We start from the raw sequence: 18922 nt of genomic DNA, 5'->3' as shown, positions 1-18922 counted from the left end.
CAAGAACAGGTGAAACCAAAAAAACTATGAGATATCAATTTCAAATTTTTATTAATCATTGATATTTATAAAGTCTTTCCTATACTCAGTAAGTGAGAATATAGAAGTACATTCACAAAATAAGTGATATTTTAGTATTTATTTTGCACACAAATCTCAGTGGCTAAGTTGTTGGCGGCAAGAACTAGAATGAATTCAACATTCCAGTTCATATTAACAACTAAAACAACTTCATAATAAAAATGTATGTGTTTTGAAAGATTCTACTAATTTCTGTTTATTCCATTGAAAAACGTAATTTTAAAAATCAACAGAGAATTTGTCATTTCAATTAGGCTTTCCAAGGAAGATACATGAGGGATCATTTTTCTGCTTTATTTAGTTGAATCAATCTATATTTATTTTATTTTTGTCTTCAGCTTAAAATAATTGTAATAATAGAAAAAGCCCTGGAAAGTAAATAAATTCAGGTGTCAGGTTTACTACAATGCCCTTGAATTAAGTAATTAAGACTCTCAGGGTGTTTAGTATCTTCATTTGCAGATGGACATAAAAATATCTGCCTTGTTTATCTCATAAACTTGATCAAGGCTCAAAAAAGCAATTCGAAAGTATTGTTGCTTGAGACAGGTACAGGGATGAATCATAGATCTAGGACAAAGTTCAAGACCAATTCTTCCATAGCCAGCAATACATCTTTGGTCAAATCCCTTCAGACTCAATTTCTTCCTCCACTAAATGAGGCAGCTGATTTGTAAAGTTTTCCATTCTGTGAGTCTGTGATCTGGTACTGAAAAGATACTCATGAGAAAATTCTTTTTTTTTTTTCTGGTTTTGTTTCCTAGGAAAGTAACATACTCATTAGGTGCTTGAGATTAATTTTACAATCTGTCTTGCAAATAAAAGAAAGTCACCATTTATTTGGCACCCGCAGGCTCACATCCATTATGAAATGAGGTGTGGCATTAATTGATTAACTATATAGGAGACTGTTAAATGTCAAATGTAGGAAAGTGCCAGTCATGAAGAATTGTAAGAATCGTTACATGGTATGAGATGTGACCATGAAACTAACATTAGGAAAGAATCTGCCCTTGAAATAAAGAAAAACAGAGTCTGGGCTACATTATTTCATGTCCATGTTAAAAATCCACATAATGAGGCAACCAAACAGGAGGTACAGCTGCCCTTCTCTGGCAGCTTGTTACCCTTTTAATTACTTGTCCTTTTGTAGTGCTAATCTTGGACTTGGTGTACACCACAACTAAACACAGAACAGCCCATAGGTTAAGCCACCTAAGTTTCTTGATGTGAGCACTGTGAGAGCAGGAATTTTCATCTGTGTTATTCACTAATGTATCCCAAACAGCAGGTACATAGCAAGCATTGAAAAAATATGCATCACACAGACGGGCTGACTTCCTTTCATTTCCTGCCCTAAATAGATAAGTTACGCTCTTTTTAGAACCATTATTCACTTGTCTTTGTATCATTAACTTGCTTCCATAAAAAAGAAGCAAACCACAAGAATTTAGCCAAAGGTAGCCCTAATAAAAGGTAGTTTCGTGTGATAGAGAACAACCAACCCAAATGCTTGAAACCTATTTGTCACATTAAAAGAATCTGAATTAGAAGGGAGGGGGGATGGGAATAGGAAAGATAATGGAATGAATTGGACCTTAGTTTCCTATGTACATATATGAATTGGTTACTGTAACTCCATATCATGTACAACTAGAAGAATGGGAAATTATACTTCACATATGTATAATATGTCAAAATACATTCTACTGTCATGTATAACTAATAAGATCAAATCAAAAATAAAATAAAATGAAGAAAAAGAAAATAATTCGAATTAGAAGTCATATTTTTCTTTAATGTAAAATTACTAAGTAATGGCTTGGGAGACTGAGGCAAGAGGATCACTAGTTCAAAGCCAATTTCAGCAAAAGTGAGGTACTAAGAAATTCAATGAGACCCTGTCTCTAAATAAAATACAAAATAGGGCTGGGGATGTGGCTCAATGGTTGAATGTCCCTGAATTCAATCCCTGGTTACCCGCCTCCCCCAAATTACTAAGAGGACAATCTCAAAGACTGAGAAATTATTTTCTTTATGCTACTAATCAGAGTACTTCAAAAAATAGAAGGAAAAAAACCTACGTAGAGTTTATAAAATGAGATTAAAAATACATGAAAAAAGAGCTATTAATAACTGTCTCTTATGTTTCTTCCTCTTAAAATTCCAAACAGTGTGGTCTGCTTCATGCCCACATCAAAGCTAGCCAACGGGCTGAGAATAAGAAACGAAGGGAGCATACAATATCTCTCTCTCCTGGTGCCTAAACGCATTTTGCAAAAATGTTCTTTGAATCAACAGCAAACTTAGAAAACCAGAAACAGAACAGGAAGATAAACCCACAAGTGAAAACAACCATGACATGGTCACACCCCCTTCCAGTTTTCTCCAAAACATTTTTCTTCCCAGATGAACACAATAAGTCAAAGAGCTCTATTTTTAATGCATGAGGCTTGGTTGTGGCACAAACAGATCAATGAGCAATCTCTTGTCTTCAGGAAAACACGAGCCTGTGATACAAAATATGTGAGCTTTTAAAATAGCACGCCTGGCATAGAAATCCTCAGAAAGAAAGGATGCGTGAAGCCATGAGCAAAGGTTTCCAAGACAGGAAAGCCTCTAAGAGAGAATTTTAAAGTAATGAAAGAGGAAGTGACAATGCATAATTGGGTTCATCATTGCTCAATATTCTCAGGTTATTTTATTTCTCCTCTACCTAGCTGTGTAGGAGCTCAGGTTAAAGAAGAAAGGGAATAATTGAAAAGTACCAAGACTAGTTTGAAAACTTCCCACTGAAAGGAGAAAAAAAAAAAAAAGAATAAATCCAGAGACAAAGGGAGGTAATTTTTTAAAAAAGGAAAGAAAAAATACCAGTGTCCACACAGGTAAGCTAGATAGAGACTGGGAGAGTCTGGTAGCCCTAGGGTCAGTTTTGATGCTGTTAATCACAAAAAGGATTTTAAATTAGGTTTTGTACTATGTTATCAATGGAACTCCCATGTAATTTCTTAGAAGTCTGTAATAAAGATTCACATCACTTTTTGATTATTAATAAATGTCATTTGTAAATTTATTCCATGAATAGTTATTGAAAGGGATGGTTTGTTGGGGGCTATTTTTATACTGGAAGCCTTGGTAGAGATGGGCCTTAGGGTGAAGCAAGAAAACACAACAACAACAATAAGAAACGAATCCAGAAGAAGAAAATCATATTCCAATACTGCTCCTGGTTCTATTTTCAGAGAACATCCTTATATAGAAAATGGGGCACAACCATTATGGGAAACAGCATAGAGTTTCCTCGAAAAGTCAACAGTAGCAATCTCACCTCTGGGTATATCCTCAAAGGAAACTGAAATCAGTAGGTCAAAGAGTATATCTGCACTAAATGCTCAAAGCAGCAGTATTCACAATAACCAAGGTATGAAATCAACTAGTGTGTCTATCAATAGATGAACAGATAAAGAAATGTGGTATAGACATAAATGAAATACCATTTAGCCTTCAAAGAAGACATTTTATCTGGAGATCTACTGTAGAATATGTTGAATATAATGAATAATAATCTTCTATACTTGAAAATTGCTTAGAGAGGAGATCTTAAATGTTCTCAATACCAAAAAAAAAAAAAAAAAAAAAAATCCAGAGTGCACAAGGTGATGGTCAATTAGCTTGATTTGATCAGTTTGTGATGTGGACATATAACACAGCATACCTGAGACACCATAAATATATACACTGTGTTCTCTGCTTCAACTGATGGATTGATGGAGCTCAACCATTCATCTTGGAGACTGCTGGTTCCCTAGACAAATTCTTTCCCACAGTAGTCATCACACTGCTTCATTCTCCTCTAAAGGTTAAAGTCAACCATGACCAGGTCTCACCCGTCTCTCCTGAGTGGTGATTAAGTATGACCCAATTCCAAGCACTGTTTGTCTGAGAAATGCCTTCTACCTAGATGGACGGCATCAAAATTGCCAACAATAGTAACTCAAGGCTACTTCCATTACAAATTTGGTCTTTACTCTTAAAAAAAAAGAAAGAAAATTACTAGGATGCTTTCCCTAGATAATGACACACATGAAAAGCGTTCCCCATGATCAACAATGGCATTTGTCTCCTAGCCTGTGCCAGGAAGGGAAGCATGGGGGCAGTACAGTGACAGAGATCTCTTCTAAAAACAGAATACAGTTCATTCTTCCAGCTCTTCCAGGGGAAACTGGATGATGAGTGTGTTGATGTCTTTTAAAAACAATCTGCCTCATGCTCTTAGATCCCTACCTTGATTACTGGCTGACCTATATATTTTTGGCAACACGAGTGCCCTACAGGGCCTGATGATTTGACAGGCATTTAAGGTCCGCGGTGAAGATGAATTTTGAAAAAAGCCGAGATAAGCAGACTAATTTCCTACAAAAGAATTTCTTCTGATCTTTGAAATGGTACAGAGTCCACGTCAGTGGACTATTTCAAGCAAGGAAAAGTTTGCCTTATAAAGACTGCCAGTGTAAACAATTGATCCTCCAGCCTGTCACATGAGCCAGATGGAGTACTCTCCTGCTGGAAGCTGCTGTGACTCTACCTAGAGAGCCCAGAGAGGGCAAACTAACACAGTAGATCACATTTCCTGAGTAAATTATCATCTGTTTCTAATGTATGTGGTGATCATAAAGGTATTGTGAAGATCCAATGCAACAATACACAGTCTACTGTAGTCCCAGGCAGGATCATTCCCATATAATAGAAACACATTCAACATATTTCTCAGATTGTGCAAAGGAATATAGAAGGGAAAAAAAAATCATTTCATTCTTTTGTAGCTTCAGTTTTAGACTAGAATATCTCTAAGCATATCAAAAGTATTATAAAATAATATTATCTAATTTGAATTTTGATTTTTATGAACAAATATTTCAAACATCATTTTTTTTTTTACAACAAAGTAATTAGGAAGGTGACCTCTGAAATATTTAGTATTTCTACAAGAATTGGTTTGCTCACTGGGCTTCTTTGGTAGATATGTAATTAATTACCATGTTAGAGAAATGAAAGGAGTTTTAGGTAAGAGTTTAGAAACAAGGAGACTAAGACTGAAAGAGATACCAGACCTAGCACGAAGAAAGGTGTCTACTTGGTCTCCTTGCACTGATCCCATCCATTAAGACTCTGAAATGACGCTAAGTCTCCCTTAGATGGCATGTTCGTACAAATAAAGGGAGATGGACATTTGTAAGATAACTATATACCACTGGCCAACAGCTTCAGTGTAATTTACTGCCTTTGGATGTCACAACAACTTTGCAACATAGGTATTATTAGCACTAATAGGAAACTGAGCCCATTAAAAAACATGAAATCAAGTAGAAGCAAAGGTGGGACCTAATGACAAAAGGCCGGTCCATTTCTCTGAATCTCAGTGACTTCTGGGAAGTTGAATCCTGCAGCATCCTTCCTATTTAAAATTATTTTTTCCTAAGTTTCTGATCATTAAACATTTAAGCTGAGACCTAACGAACCAGAGGATAAAACTACCCCACGGTCACATACCTGTGGTAGAGTCAATGGTAAAGAGGGATGACAGGTCTCCCGGAACGAGTTCGTAAGCCACCGTGCCATATGTCCCAGAATCCCTGTCCGTGGCGTGGACACTGATGATCTCAGTACCTGGCTGGGTCTGGCCACTGATGCTTGTCACATAGGTCGATGGGTCAAACACAGGATGATTGTCATTCACATCCTCTAGTTCCACACGAACAAAAGCCTGGGCACTTAGCCCTCCCTGTGGGATGAATGAGTGGTGATGAGTGAGCTGAATATACTGGCATAAAGCATAAATGACAAAGATCCTATAACAGACTTCTCAAACAACAAAATATCAATGTGCAGATACAGGTATACACATATATTCCCTCACATACATACACATATGTGCACACACACATATGTATATTTCATTTTACTTTTAATCTTGACATGACTTCCTATATGATGGCATGTATTTATATTTCATTGCTGATTCTTAAATATGAATGAGATAGGGCTGGGATTGTAGCTCAGTGGTCGAGTGCTTGCATAGCATGTGTGAGGCACTGGGTTCAATTCTCAGCACCATATATAAATAAATACAATAAAGGTCCATCAACAACTAAAAAAAAAGAGAATGAGATTAACATTAAAAGAGCTTATAAGGGGCTGGGGATGTGGCTCAAGCGGTAGCGCGCTCGCCTGACATGCGTGCAGCCTGGGTTTGATCCTCAGCACCACATACAAAGATGTTGTGTCCGATGAGAACTGAAAAATAAATATTAAAAAATTTAAAAAAAAAGAGCTTATAAGCAAAAATTTCAGAGTAAAGGCCAGAGATACTTAATGAAAGTTGTTCTGATGCCTGAAAAAAAAAAAACAAAACTAAAATCATTTTTATCTCTAAAATAATTTGAAGTGAATGTTAGTAAGTGCTAAGGAAAAGGGATAAGGAAGTATCAGAGGTGGATGCACCAATGAAAAACGTCACTCAGAGGTATGAGTGATTTGAGCATAGACTTATATGAAGGAGCTTGACTTCAGTTATCCGGAAGATTTAAAAAGAGAGGAAAGATACAAAGGCCCTGTGGCAAGAGGACAGTGCGCCCCCTGTGGCCTGTTCAGGAACAGCAATGGAGGCCCTGGGGCTGATGTCAGGTAGGGGCAGGTCATGCAGGCTCTGTGAACTTCTTCACTGGAGAGTTTTAAGCACAGGAACAGTTTATTCAACTTCAAATTTAGATAGATAGATAGATAGATAGATAGATAGATAGATAGATAGATAGATAGATAGATAGATAGATAGATAGATAGATAGATGAATGATAGATAGATAAATATTCAAATATGCATGTATTGGTCTTTTATTTGCAGTCCTAGAGATTCAACTCAGGGCCTCATGCATGCTAGGCGAGAGCTCTATCACTGAGCTACACCCTTACAAAATCTTGCTAAGTTGACCAGGCTATCCTTGAACTTGCAACCCTCTGCCTCGATCCTGTGAGTAGCTGGGATTACAGGCGTGCACCACCACACTCTGCTTTTAATTGTTGTCCTGCTACAGTGCTCACAACAGACTGGAGGGCCGCGAAGAAAGGTCCCAGTGAGGATGCTCCCGGAACACCAAGCCAGGAGTAGACCAGCCTGGACAAGGAAGGAACAGTGAAGGGACTTATTCCATGTCCTTGGGGTCACTATTGCTTTGATTGCTTTGGAAATTGGAATTTTTCAGGCTTGAGAAAGGTGACACAGAGCACAAAGCAGTGAGAAGTGGATCCCAGACTATTTATTTTGTGTCACCTCCATGTAAAACCAAAGAGAAGGGGAGCAAACAAAATAGAAGAACACTGCCCCCTGCAATTTTTCCTTTTCTAAAGCATAACATCTGTTCCTACTTTCAGGCCCCATTTTCCATTGCTATCTGGTACATTTTGACACTTTCCAGTCTTGACAAAAATCCTTGGTAAGTCACAGGAGCCTGGATTTCCTCATTTATCCACCCCCCTCCTTTTTTCTTTTTTCTTTTGTTCTTTTTGTTCCATTTCCCCACTGCGGCAGGGAGGCACTGAGCAAAGAGGAACAAGAATGACAGTGAAGGAGGCTTGGCATGAGACTAAAAGAGGCCTGCCGCTGTGCGGATGGATGGGAGGAAGCTCATGTGGAGGGTGAGGCAGGGCAAGAAAGACGGCATTGTTCAGGGTGAAACTGACAATGGATTTGGAAATGGCTCTTTTAATTCAAAGGTCCATGTATACCAGACTTTGAGGACTAAAAATGAATTGAGAAACAAATCTTTAGCAATAGTGATCTTCCATGTTCCAAGTTGGGTAAAGTTCCACAGCCCTCCCTGCCAGTTACCAGTTAGAACAGGAGAAGTGAGGGCTAGTCATGATTGCAATAGAATGGTGGTCACACATCCTTCTGGCCAGTGAACAGACAATACAGACGGGCCTGCACCTTCAGCAAAGTTGAATCACCTGCAGGTGTCTGAGTAGGTGCATGAAGAGGGGACCACAGACTGATTATAAGCAAACAGAAAATCCATGACATCTGACATGTACTCTACTCTTCCTCCAAAGAGCCTGCCTTCTCTGCTGTGTTTTTCCTTCTTCCTCTTCGGTTTTTCCTCAAGTTCAAGTAGTCACTCAGGCTAAGGCAGATGAACAAAGTACCAAAAGAGTCGGGGAAAATATGAAGAAATGAACATTTCTCCACTCCAAGATCCTTAATAACAAAGAACTTAATTCCAAGAACATCCTCAACCAGGCAATGCTATTAAAAAAAAAATCAGCAAATGTTAGACAAAGTGACCTGAATTTTGCAGGGAAAATAGACACCTCAGTCTCCCTTTTCTAGAAATTCAATTTTTTTACCTGCTGAATTCATCAAAGGGGGTATTTTCCTATTTTAATAACCATTTATGTGTATTTTAGGTGTATCTTACATGTATTTTTTCCTTCAATTGTTATAGTCTCCCTTTTTAAGGTTTTTGTGGGTTTCTTCCTATCACAGATAAGAAATTGAAGCATAGAGAAGCTTGGTGACTTGGTAAAGGAGACTATAAATAGCACATCTGCAACTAGAACAAAGATTCGTCTATCCTCAAAGCCTCTGGTGACTTCTTTTAAATTGAGGTTCTTTTACTCTGCTCTGCTGTGGCATAAATTCTACCTCTCCTGTAAGACTGGCTTTGCATGGACTTGACCTTACAGAATAAAAGAAAAACAGGGCCTCTGTTTTTAAGGAACTCACTGTCTATAAGACAGACTCTAGGTGGCTAGGTCGGTGGTAGGGCAGAACAATTCATAGCCCAGAGACTGGGTTCAGTGTCTGGCTGTGCCAACATCTGGGCGTGTAGCCTTGAGAAAGTCAGGTGGCCCAAAGCTAAGCCACCTCTTCCATGAAGCTGGGCATCTGCAGACCTGTCATTGAAATGAGTGGCACAATACAGATAAAAGCATTTTTAATGATTAATAACCATCAAATGTAAGATCTTACAAGTTAAATACTTGGAGTCAGAGAGATTTGTCTTAGAATTAAGACTCTCCATTTTATAAAGGTAACAGAGGATATAGCAGGGTCTGGGATAACAAGAGCAACAAAGTAGGTGAACAGACACACTTAGAAGGATTTTAAGAATGTGATTAGCTTCATGTAATGTCAAATAAGTTTTGTCACCAGATGAGTTTTTTAAACTTCTCCTTTTAAGGATTGGGAAGCAATTCAGATGTAGAGGCATGATTCGCCTGAGCTGTGAACACCGGATTAGAGGCTACTTCAACCCTGTAGCCACCCTTCAAAAACTAACAAATCTGGGCTGTATTCTGTATGCTGAAGGCCTCCATTGACACGGTTCTCCAGCTGCCAAGCTGCACGGCCAGCCCACTAATCCCTGCAGAGAAGCGGAGCTTGGTTGTGGCTGCACGGAGCCTGCCATGCTGGTGCGGGTTGAGGCATGTTGCTCCAGGACAGAGCTGAGCTAGGGGGACCAGACCTGTCACCATCCCTCACCTCACATCTGGCCTGGGCTGGTGCAGATGCCTGCTCCACACAGCAAGACAGGTGGAACCCCAAGCATCCACGCTCCCACCACCTTGACCCCTGCTTCCCCACCAGCAGGAGAAAAACAGAAGTTGAGCAGATCTGAATGAGATTGCAGGGCTACCCAATAGCCTTAGTCCTTTTCCAAACCCCAATTAGCATAAATTTGAACCAAAAGCATTGACTCATGTGCTACATAAAACCCTAGACTAACACACACTGGCAGCAACCCCTATTGGGGGGTCTCCTCTTGCTCCTGAAAGAGTTCAATTTCTATTTTTCACACTTGAATAAATCCTTCTCCTCTCATTCTTGCCTTCTTTTGTCCCATGAGTTTAGTTCTTTAGATTTGCAAAACGAGAACCTGGTAAGAGTTTGTAGTGCTCTACTGGGGTCTGTTGCAACATGTGGAGGGCATGGGCCACCATTTAGAGAGGCAACACACCACTGGATACTAGTGGAAAAGAATCAGGCTTTGTTGGCTGTGACACTCTGAGCTGACCAACTGACACTAACAGGCAACCCCTGCTGTGATTAGCTGCTCAAACTAAAAGGAGCTTTCTCAGCTGCACAGGCCCTTACCTTACACAGACCCCACCCACCAGCAGAAGCCAGAGCGAATTTGGTTTCAAACTTGGTTTCACCATCAGTAAAAAACATGTGGTGTGCATGCCCTCAATACATATGTTTTTATTTGTTAACAAGTCATGTATACATTTGCTGTGCTGATATATTATTTATATGAAAAAATCACAAAAACAAAATTTAAAAAAAGTCAAATACTCACTTATTCTCCCTAAACTCCAACATGACACTATTGCTGGTGTTAATGAAGTGATGTGATCAAATCTATGTTTTAGAGAGAGAGATACCTGGGTAGTAAGGAAGAGATGTATTTTTAAAAGTTCATAAATCAATAAAGAGATTCCTTAGTCAGAAAGGTGGGGAAATGTCAAATTCACCAAGTCATAAGGGTTCATTTTCTCAGAACTTCTCGCAGAGCCTATTGTATGCACATTTCTAGAAGAAATGAACACGGCACTGTTTTGGAGAAACCCAGTCCTGGTGTATGAGAATGATCCACCACATGTAGACAGTGCCATGACATGAAAGAAACAGGCAGATGGATCTCAGGTAGCACAAGGTGCAATTTACTGGGAATTTATGGAAAGAAGCACGTCTTGAGTATCAGCAAGAAGGTCTATCCTCACACCCTGAGGCAAGAGGAAGGGATTTACATGCTAAGCTAGACAAAAGAGGGCTGCTGCCAACTGGAATGTCCCTGACCTTTCTCAAAAACTATTAATGTGTCCAAGGTCAGTTAAAATGCAGTACAGGGGTCAGTAGCCAGCACGCAAGATGTTTGACCCACTTTGAACAACTTCATTTGTCTTACAGGCATTGGGATAATGTTACAACCAAGATGGCTGTGGTCACATCAAGCTATATCCCTAGAACCCACTCTTTCTGGACCACAGAACCCTTTTTAGAAGGTTCCTTTTTGGGATATCAGTATCCCACTGAATGCTGTCAGGAAAGCAGATCTAAACTCATTCCCTCTATCCCCTTCAGAGCCCGCTTCCCTAGGCTGTATTACAAAATTTCTGTCCAGAAGATGGAAACTTCTGATAACACAGCATCATGAAAGACTCTAAGCCAGAACCACACAGCTGAGCCACTTTCAGACTCCCGGACCTTAGAAACGACATGAGATAATAAACGGTTGTCATTTTAAGCTGTTAAATTCAGGAATAACTTGTGATGCATCAATAGGTAACCAATACATCTCACACATGAGTGTTTATTAATTTTTTTTGAACCTCTTCTCTTTCTACCAACAAGTCGGGGGTCACTTTGATTTAATTTTAATCATTTGATTTTTAAAATTATGAGAAGAAACTCCTAAGCAATCTACCCAAATCCCAATGCCCTCAAATTATGCTGTGAGAGGCGGGAGTACTTTGGGAAAACTCCAAGCTTGAAAGCAAACAATATCTCTGAGGCCGGAAGGTTGCCTGGGGGCAATCAGCAGATATGGAAAATTTTCTGCTGTTATTTCTACTTTGGCAATTGTCTACTCTCTATTCTCTTTGTTCTTGCCTTCTGGGACTCCCGAAGAGCAGAATATTAATATCTATTCTTCACATCTCTTAGTTTGTGTGCGTCGTGGTTTGCATCCTAGTGAGCTTTCTATGTCAATGTGATCCAGTCTAAGTTTTATGAACAAAGGTGAAGAAAAATGAAGGTTCAGCTTAGTAAAGAGAAAGCAGTAAGTTGAGGTGTCTACAAAACCAAGCAGAGCAGCATTCAAAGAATATTTTTCAAATCACTGAAAGGTTGAAGAAGTTAAAAATTAATGAATCGATAATGCCAGGATACAGCACAACTGTAATCCTGTTGATAAAAGCAGTTTTTTTGGAAAGGAAGAATCCATCAAAGGAAGTGCATAAGTGAGAAAACAGGGACAACCATTTTAAGTAGATTTAATATGGAAGAGAAAAAAGGAATAAAATAGTTTTCTAAGAAAGTATAGGAAATTGGAGTTGGTAGCAGGAAGGTAAAGACCCTCCTATCTCCAGCAGATGGGCTCCTCTTCTCCAGGCACATTTGCCTGCTAAGATGCGCATGCAGAAAAGGCCCAGAGTTGAGTTTAGACAAAGCTAAGGTTTTACCAGGAGAGTTCTAGGGAAGGGTGTTTGCAACTGAATGACTTCAATGATGGGTAATAAACCAGTTGATCTTCCTATGGGAAGATGGGAGGAGAAGTGCCCCAGTAAGTGAGACAGGAAGATAAAAATGCTTATCATGAAAGTAGCATGCTTGAAATCAAGGTTTCAGACATTTCACCACCAGTAATTAAGTGATGATCTTTGCAAATGAGAAAGTCAAGGAGCTGTGATATTCTGAGTATAGGATAGTTATAGATATTGAAAGCTCCAAGATTGGTGAGGAAACAGTGGCTGCTATAGTTTAGATGTTGAATGGCCTCAAAAGTCCATGTGTTAAAGGTGTGGTCCTTAGAATGGCACTCTTGAGAGATGCTCTGGACCTTCAGGCTGTAGGGCCTTCTTGGAGATCCTTAAATCACTGGAGATGTGCCCTTGAAGGGGACTGTGAGATCCTGGCCTCTTCCTCTTTGTCTCAGGAGGTGATCAGTTTGCTCCACCACTCATTTCTGCCGTGATTTGCCACCTGACCAAAAGCCCATATCAATGGGGTTACTCCATCTTGTACTGGAACCTTTATAGAACTGTGAGCCAAAACAAACCATTTCTCTATATAATTTAATTATCTCAAGCATTTTGTTATAGTAATGGAAAGCTGATGAATAGAGTGGTGAAGAGAAAGACTGTGAGCAAGGTAGAAAAAAATCCCAAAGTGATAAAGGGATTTAAAACATGATAACAATAAAAAGAAATGTCTGTGATATAGTCTGACAACTTGAACCTCAAAAACATATTGATTTCTCAAGAAAGGAATAGAAAAGACTTAGATAATGCCTTGGGCATCAGGAGGGCCCTATCTCACTACCTCCTAGCTTGTAATTTCTGGTCTTCCCTTTCAGAGCCAGGAAGACCTGGTATCCTCGGACTATTTTCAATCAGGGCAAGGAGATAAATGAACAAAGAGAGACCAGGTATATAAAGGGATTTGCTAAATGATGGACCATGGGTTTTAGAGAGCATAACAGAAGAGTTTAGAAGGACAGAAATTGTGAGTACAAAAGAGATTCAAATTAAGGCTTGAACTCAGCAGGATGTAGATGAGAATATGGATAGTAATGGAAGGTAGAGAGGGTTAAACTCTTGCAGACAAGAATGAAGTAAAGTGGTATCTAAGACATTTTGGAATTAGTCTATGAAATATATGAAAGAATGGTGGGCAATTCATTTCAGATATGGTGCAGAAAAATTGAACTAGAAAACATGAGGCACAATTGCCCAATGGCATTCTGAAATGGGTGGGGGATGGTAACCAATGAAACAAAAGAGAGAAATAAGCACCTGAACACTGTTTAGAAAGTGAGATTACATAAGCTATTAGAATTAAAATGAGCATTCCCTTTACTTGGGAAGTTTGCTTTTGGGTTTCAATCTGCACTGCACACACACTAAATAGCATAACCTTAATAGCCAACTTTGTCATTAATATAAACAATGGTGAGAAGCTGAGTCAATTTACTTTTTATATTATTAGTCTGACACAATCCTCTGTTAAGCCTAGAGGGGTGAGACAGAGTTGAAATAGCTATATCTCAGACACATTTCAGCTACAGAATTCAGCAAAAAAATGAGGGAACAATGTTAATAAATACAAGTTCCAAAAATGAGAGCTCCACTTGGTGAAAATACATGGATAAAAAAATAAAAATTAGATATAAGGTTGGAATTAATTATATTATAGAATTTTATTGGGAAAAACCATGTGATCGGCAATTATTTGATCCCATTATTTCATTTTATAGCATCTTCACCATGGCTACTGTGTGTGAGATAAATAGCAGTAGCAGGAACAGAAAAAAAAAAAATTGAGTATTTCAGATGTAATATCAGTCGAGGAGAAGTGATGGAGTTAAAAAAAATATTGACAGTCGCCACAAAGATAAATAGAGCAGCAACAAAGAAGCCAAGAACATCTGGGTTATTTTATAAGAAATATTCTTCTACTAACAGATAAAAATCTCTTAGGAACCACCAGTAAATGAGTTTCCAGCAATTTTCCTACCAAGGGCTTAGAGGACATTTATTAGAAAGAGAAAGGATGAGAGGAAAAGCCATAGATTGTCAAGGTGATTATGTAAAATTAAAGAACTTCTGTCAAGCGTCAGTTTATTGTTTTGAATAAATTCATTATGGCCCGAATGGCAACGTTTTGAACCTCACATATCTTGTCTGAGCTCATCTTTCCTTTGGGTGCAATCTGGATCGTTTTCAGGGGCAGCCTGCTGGGTTATTACCAGGCTCGTTATCTTCATCTTTTCTGACCTATTTGATGATGGATTTCCGAGGGACATACAAGGCTAGTAGATATTACACAGAATAATTATGACAAATGCAGAGGTCACCCTGTCAAAACTCACAGTTTATCACAGAAGAATTTCATGAAGATTATGTAGTAATGCTGTATACTGGATAACTTCATATATGTACATGTGCATCTATACTTATTTACATGTATATATGTGTGTGTGTGTGTGTGTGTGTGTGTGTGTACACATTATATTTGTGTGTGCACATAGACACACTCAACATAAAAGCACATTTGTGGCTTTCTGTGCGTACTTTCTGAGGCAAACATAAAGAATGTTAGGGGCAGTGTTAAGTCCAAACAGGGTGAAGGTTAGGAAACTGTTAAAAGTTCTATGATAGGTGGAGAGAGCGGATTCTTCTAGAATTTGTCTTAAGATGCATCCCTGCCTCATGCCAAGCACTGTTCCCATGAGGACATCATTTGGAGGATTCCCAGGTACGGTTTCTTCCCTGGGTCACTATGTGGCCTTATATCCACAAGATGGGTAGGGAAAGCAAGAAGAAGAAGATAGCCATCAAGATGGAGAAGGTGCCCAAGCGTTCAGGAAAGGGGTAGATCTTAAAGGTCCCCCCCATAACAAACTTCCAAATAATACATGCTAAAAAGACACAGATGCCAAACAATCCATGCTAAAAAGACATAGAAATGTCATGTTCCTCACCTTCACCAAGGTTCAAGGTGTCCTTTTATGCTCAATAATGAATCAATGCTTTGCAGAGGTGAATTTTTCAGTGATCAAAATACATGTTTGTGTCATGAGCTCTGTATTTGTAATGTCAGAAAAGACACCTGACCCAAAGGTCAAGGCACTGTGCTTTCCAGGCAGCGGTGGTGTCTCAAGGTGACAGTTTTCTTCTCCCAGTGGAAAGAAGCTTTACCACTACATGGAACCCAGGGTCCTACGTGTGTCCACCAATACCTGGGAGCAAGTGATACCCTTCCATAAGGTCAGAGTGGACTCAGATGGAATTAGAAGAAACAGCTAATTCTTCTTCCATGAAAGAACAAGGGATATGTAGACCTTTAACCATATTTCTGTAAAGCAAGCTGTCCACATGAGGGTCTGGGTTTCCACTCAGACTGGGCTGCCATATGTCTATCACTCTCATGGGCAACATGAACATCTGTAAAGGCTGTTGGAAACAATAAAGATATGGACAAACATGCTGCATTGACCTGTTTCTCCTCTGAGGAAGGAGAAGGCAAATGAGTATAGACTGGGATTGAGTTTACTCCAAGAGCAAAGCCAGCCCTTTCCAATGTCTGCCTTTGGCGGGGGTGGGGGTGGGGGTCTGATGCAACCTAGGTCTGAGAAGAGAAAATAGGAGAGGCAAAAAAGTGGAGGACAAGGCTGATAGCAAGAAGGAATTTGGGGAAGTCCTCACACAGGAGCCCACAAAGATAGCCAAAGTGGTTGTCATAGAAGATGGGGCCATAGACACCACTTTATGAGTGTCTTTTGCCTTAGGCCAGTTGGAAGGATGAAGATGGTTTTGAAAAAAACCAGTGTGGCATTAGAGCCACTCTGGTCTCAGACATGGGCTGCTTTCTGTTTGGGGGGGCATGTTTGAAGCAGGTGATTCCCAATGACTTTTAATGCCTGGAGTCCCATAAGATTGAAGAAAAACAGACTTGGGTGGAGATGGAACCACCAGCTAAAAATCTTCTAGAGGAGACAAACTCAGAAGAGAATGGAGATAAAGTAAACCATGGAAAATGAAGATGAAGACAAGGAGGAGGATGGGGAAGCAGTGAGGAGAGTGAAGCAGCTGCTGATGGGTTCATGGGCTGTCTGCCCAGGACCGAGCAGTGCTGGTGAAGCTTGCCAGGGACAACGTGCAGCAAAGGAGAAGAAAGTGTTGGAAGTAGCCTGTGTCAAGACAAAAACTTTCTTTGAGGATTTAAGATGCTACATGTGGACACAAGGTGAATTGCCTCAATATCACTGTTATTTAAAATAAGTTGGTATTGAACTGAGGTAGCTGCAAAGATTTTCTCTTGTACAGCCCCAATATTCCAGAAGTTCTGAAGAGCCCTTAGTCTTTCTCTTCCTGGAGACCCCCCAGGGCAGTGCATTAACCACATCTCCTATTTTCTATATTTGGATGCTTTGACATCTGGGGCCTTGATGACCCTGAAGGACAGCCCTTCCCAGGCTTAGCCCAGTCCTAGGACAGTGAACAACTCGCTGTTCAAATGCAAACAAACATTAGGCTTTTATATGCCACGCCACTGTCCACCTGCCCTGATCAACCCAGCATCAAGTACTAGACAACTGGTACAGTCTCTATGTCCTAGAGTGTGCTGCAACTACTCAAACCAGTCAATACTAAAACTGCTAATTCTGCCTTGCCCTTCCCTGGAAACCATAGTAAAAGCTCTAGTTCACAATGCTTTCTCTCCTTAGGCCTCCTGGCCAACTTGTTATTTCACTGTATGCACATGTTCCCCCAACCTGCACAGCTCTATCACCCTTGTGGCATAGTGACACGAGGGTGGCATGCCTTCCTCTTGGGCTCTGTATTAACTATTTTTTTTAATGGCAGCTACTCATGATCTATAGTTCTTACCATATGTAAATAATAATGAAAACCTACATTAAAACAGGGAGGGTCAGAGCAGTTCTCTGGAAACTAAGTTCTGCACTGGGCTAAAGATGAGATCACCTGAAAAAGGAGAGTGAGAATTTGAATATAAAGAACCCATAGGGTGGGTGTTGCAATTCTAATAGAAATATTTTGTGCTTTTTTTTTTTTAGAAGTGTTTTCTTTTTACAAAACAAGGAGTTTTTATAAGTGAATATTCTGACTCATCAAATATCATCAATGTAAAGATTGTCTCATTTTTTATTTCTAAAAATTGGCAAAAGATTACATATAGTCAGTGTTTTTTAGTCAGGTTTTTCACCGCTGCAACTGAAAGGCCCGACCAGAACAATGGTAGAGAAGAAAAAGTTTAGTTGAGGGCTCACAGTTTCAGAGGTCTCAGCCCACTGAAGTCTGCCTCCATTCCCTGGGGCTCCAGGAGAAGCTGAACATCACAGCAGAAGAGTGTGGCGGAGGGAAGGGGCTCACATAGTGATCAGGAAGCAGAGAGAGGGGTCTCCACTTGGCAGATACAAATATATACTTCAAAGCCACGCCCCCAATGAACCACTTCCTCTAGCCACACCCCACCTGCCTCCACTTACCACTCAGTTAATCCTATCAGGACTGAATTCACTGATTAGGTTAAGGCTATGACCCAGTCATTTCTCCTCCAAACCTTCTTGTGTTGTCTCATACAATGCAAATTTTGGGGGGATACCACATCTAACTCCTAATTATCTTTGAATTATCTTTAAATATAATTATCATTAAAAATAATGTGCCTCTTGATTGGGGAAAAATGTATCCCATTTGTTCAGTCTGGAGACACTTTGGGGGGGATGGGTGGTTAAAGTAGCACTTGGATGATACAGCAGGGACTCCATTCTTTAGGGGGTAAGTCTGTAGAGTATGGAAATGGAAGTAAGCAAGGGAGTTCAAATTGATTGCATTGATTTTTTTTTTCTTATTCCGCTGCAGTGCTCCTAATTAGTGAACTATGGAAAAAGAAGAAAAAAACCTTCCTGCACCAAATGATGCAATTTGTATAAAGATAACCATTTCTACTCATCATTACAAGATCTTCTGAAACCAGCTAATTAGAAATAGGTGTTGGACTCCTGCAGTACTGACTTTAACCTGGATATTCATCTCTAGAGGGCCTTTTTATAATTGTCCCCAAATCTATTAAGAATACATTTTTAAAGTCTTGTATTAATATCTGTGTGGATATATTGGGCTTTAAATAATTGAAGAGACTTACATTAATCTAAACTCCTCTGTTTATTATTACTTTTGTTTCCTACATATTTATTACATAGGATCAAGGATTCCAGAAGCCATATAGCAGGTATTAACAGCAATCTAACCAAATAGAACACAAATATCTTATTGAATATAAATGAGTTTATTTCATATTAGTTTCTATATGTTTACTTGTAATAAATACAATTAGACTCATTTTCCACAATGACTCATGTTTTAAGTACGTAGAGTCTCCTATTAATTTCAAATGAGAAAGATCAGCCCATAGAGGTATTATCAGTATATATCTACACAAAGCAATAGTAAGTAGATTTTTTTAAAAAGAAACAAGTAAATTATATTGCATCTGTGTATAATACATCAAAATACACTCTACTGTCATGTATATCTAA

General features: G+C 39.3%; 1 protein-coding gene across 1 annotated transcript in view; it reads right to left on the bottom strand.

Annotated features, from left to right (window-relative positions):
• Dchs2 (dachsous cadherin-related 2) overlaps window positions 1-18922 on the bottom strand; it is a 258908-nt gene that overhangs the window by 117258 nt on the left and 122728 nt on the right. The window contains exon 3 of the mRNA XM_078021990.1: window positions 5632-5863. Within this exon, the coding sequence (XP_077878116.1) occupies window positions 5632-5863 (232 nt within the window). The remainder of the gene's footprint in view (window positions 1-5631; window positions 5864-18922) is intronic.

This window comes from Ictidomys tridecemlineatus, chromosome 9, assembly GCF_052094955.1.
Source record: "Ictidomys tridecemlineatus isolate mIctTri1 chromosome 9, mIctTri1.hap1, whole genome shotgun sequence".
Classification (NCBI taxonomy): domain Eukaryota; kingdom Metazoa; phylum Chordata; class Mammalia; order Rodentia; family Sciuridae; genus Ictidomys; species Ictidomys tridecemlineatus.
The sequence above is the reverse complement of the archived record's forward strand: the minus strand, read 5'-3'. Positions and strand labels throughout refer to the sequence as shown.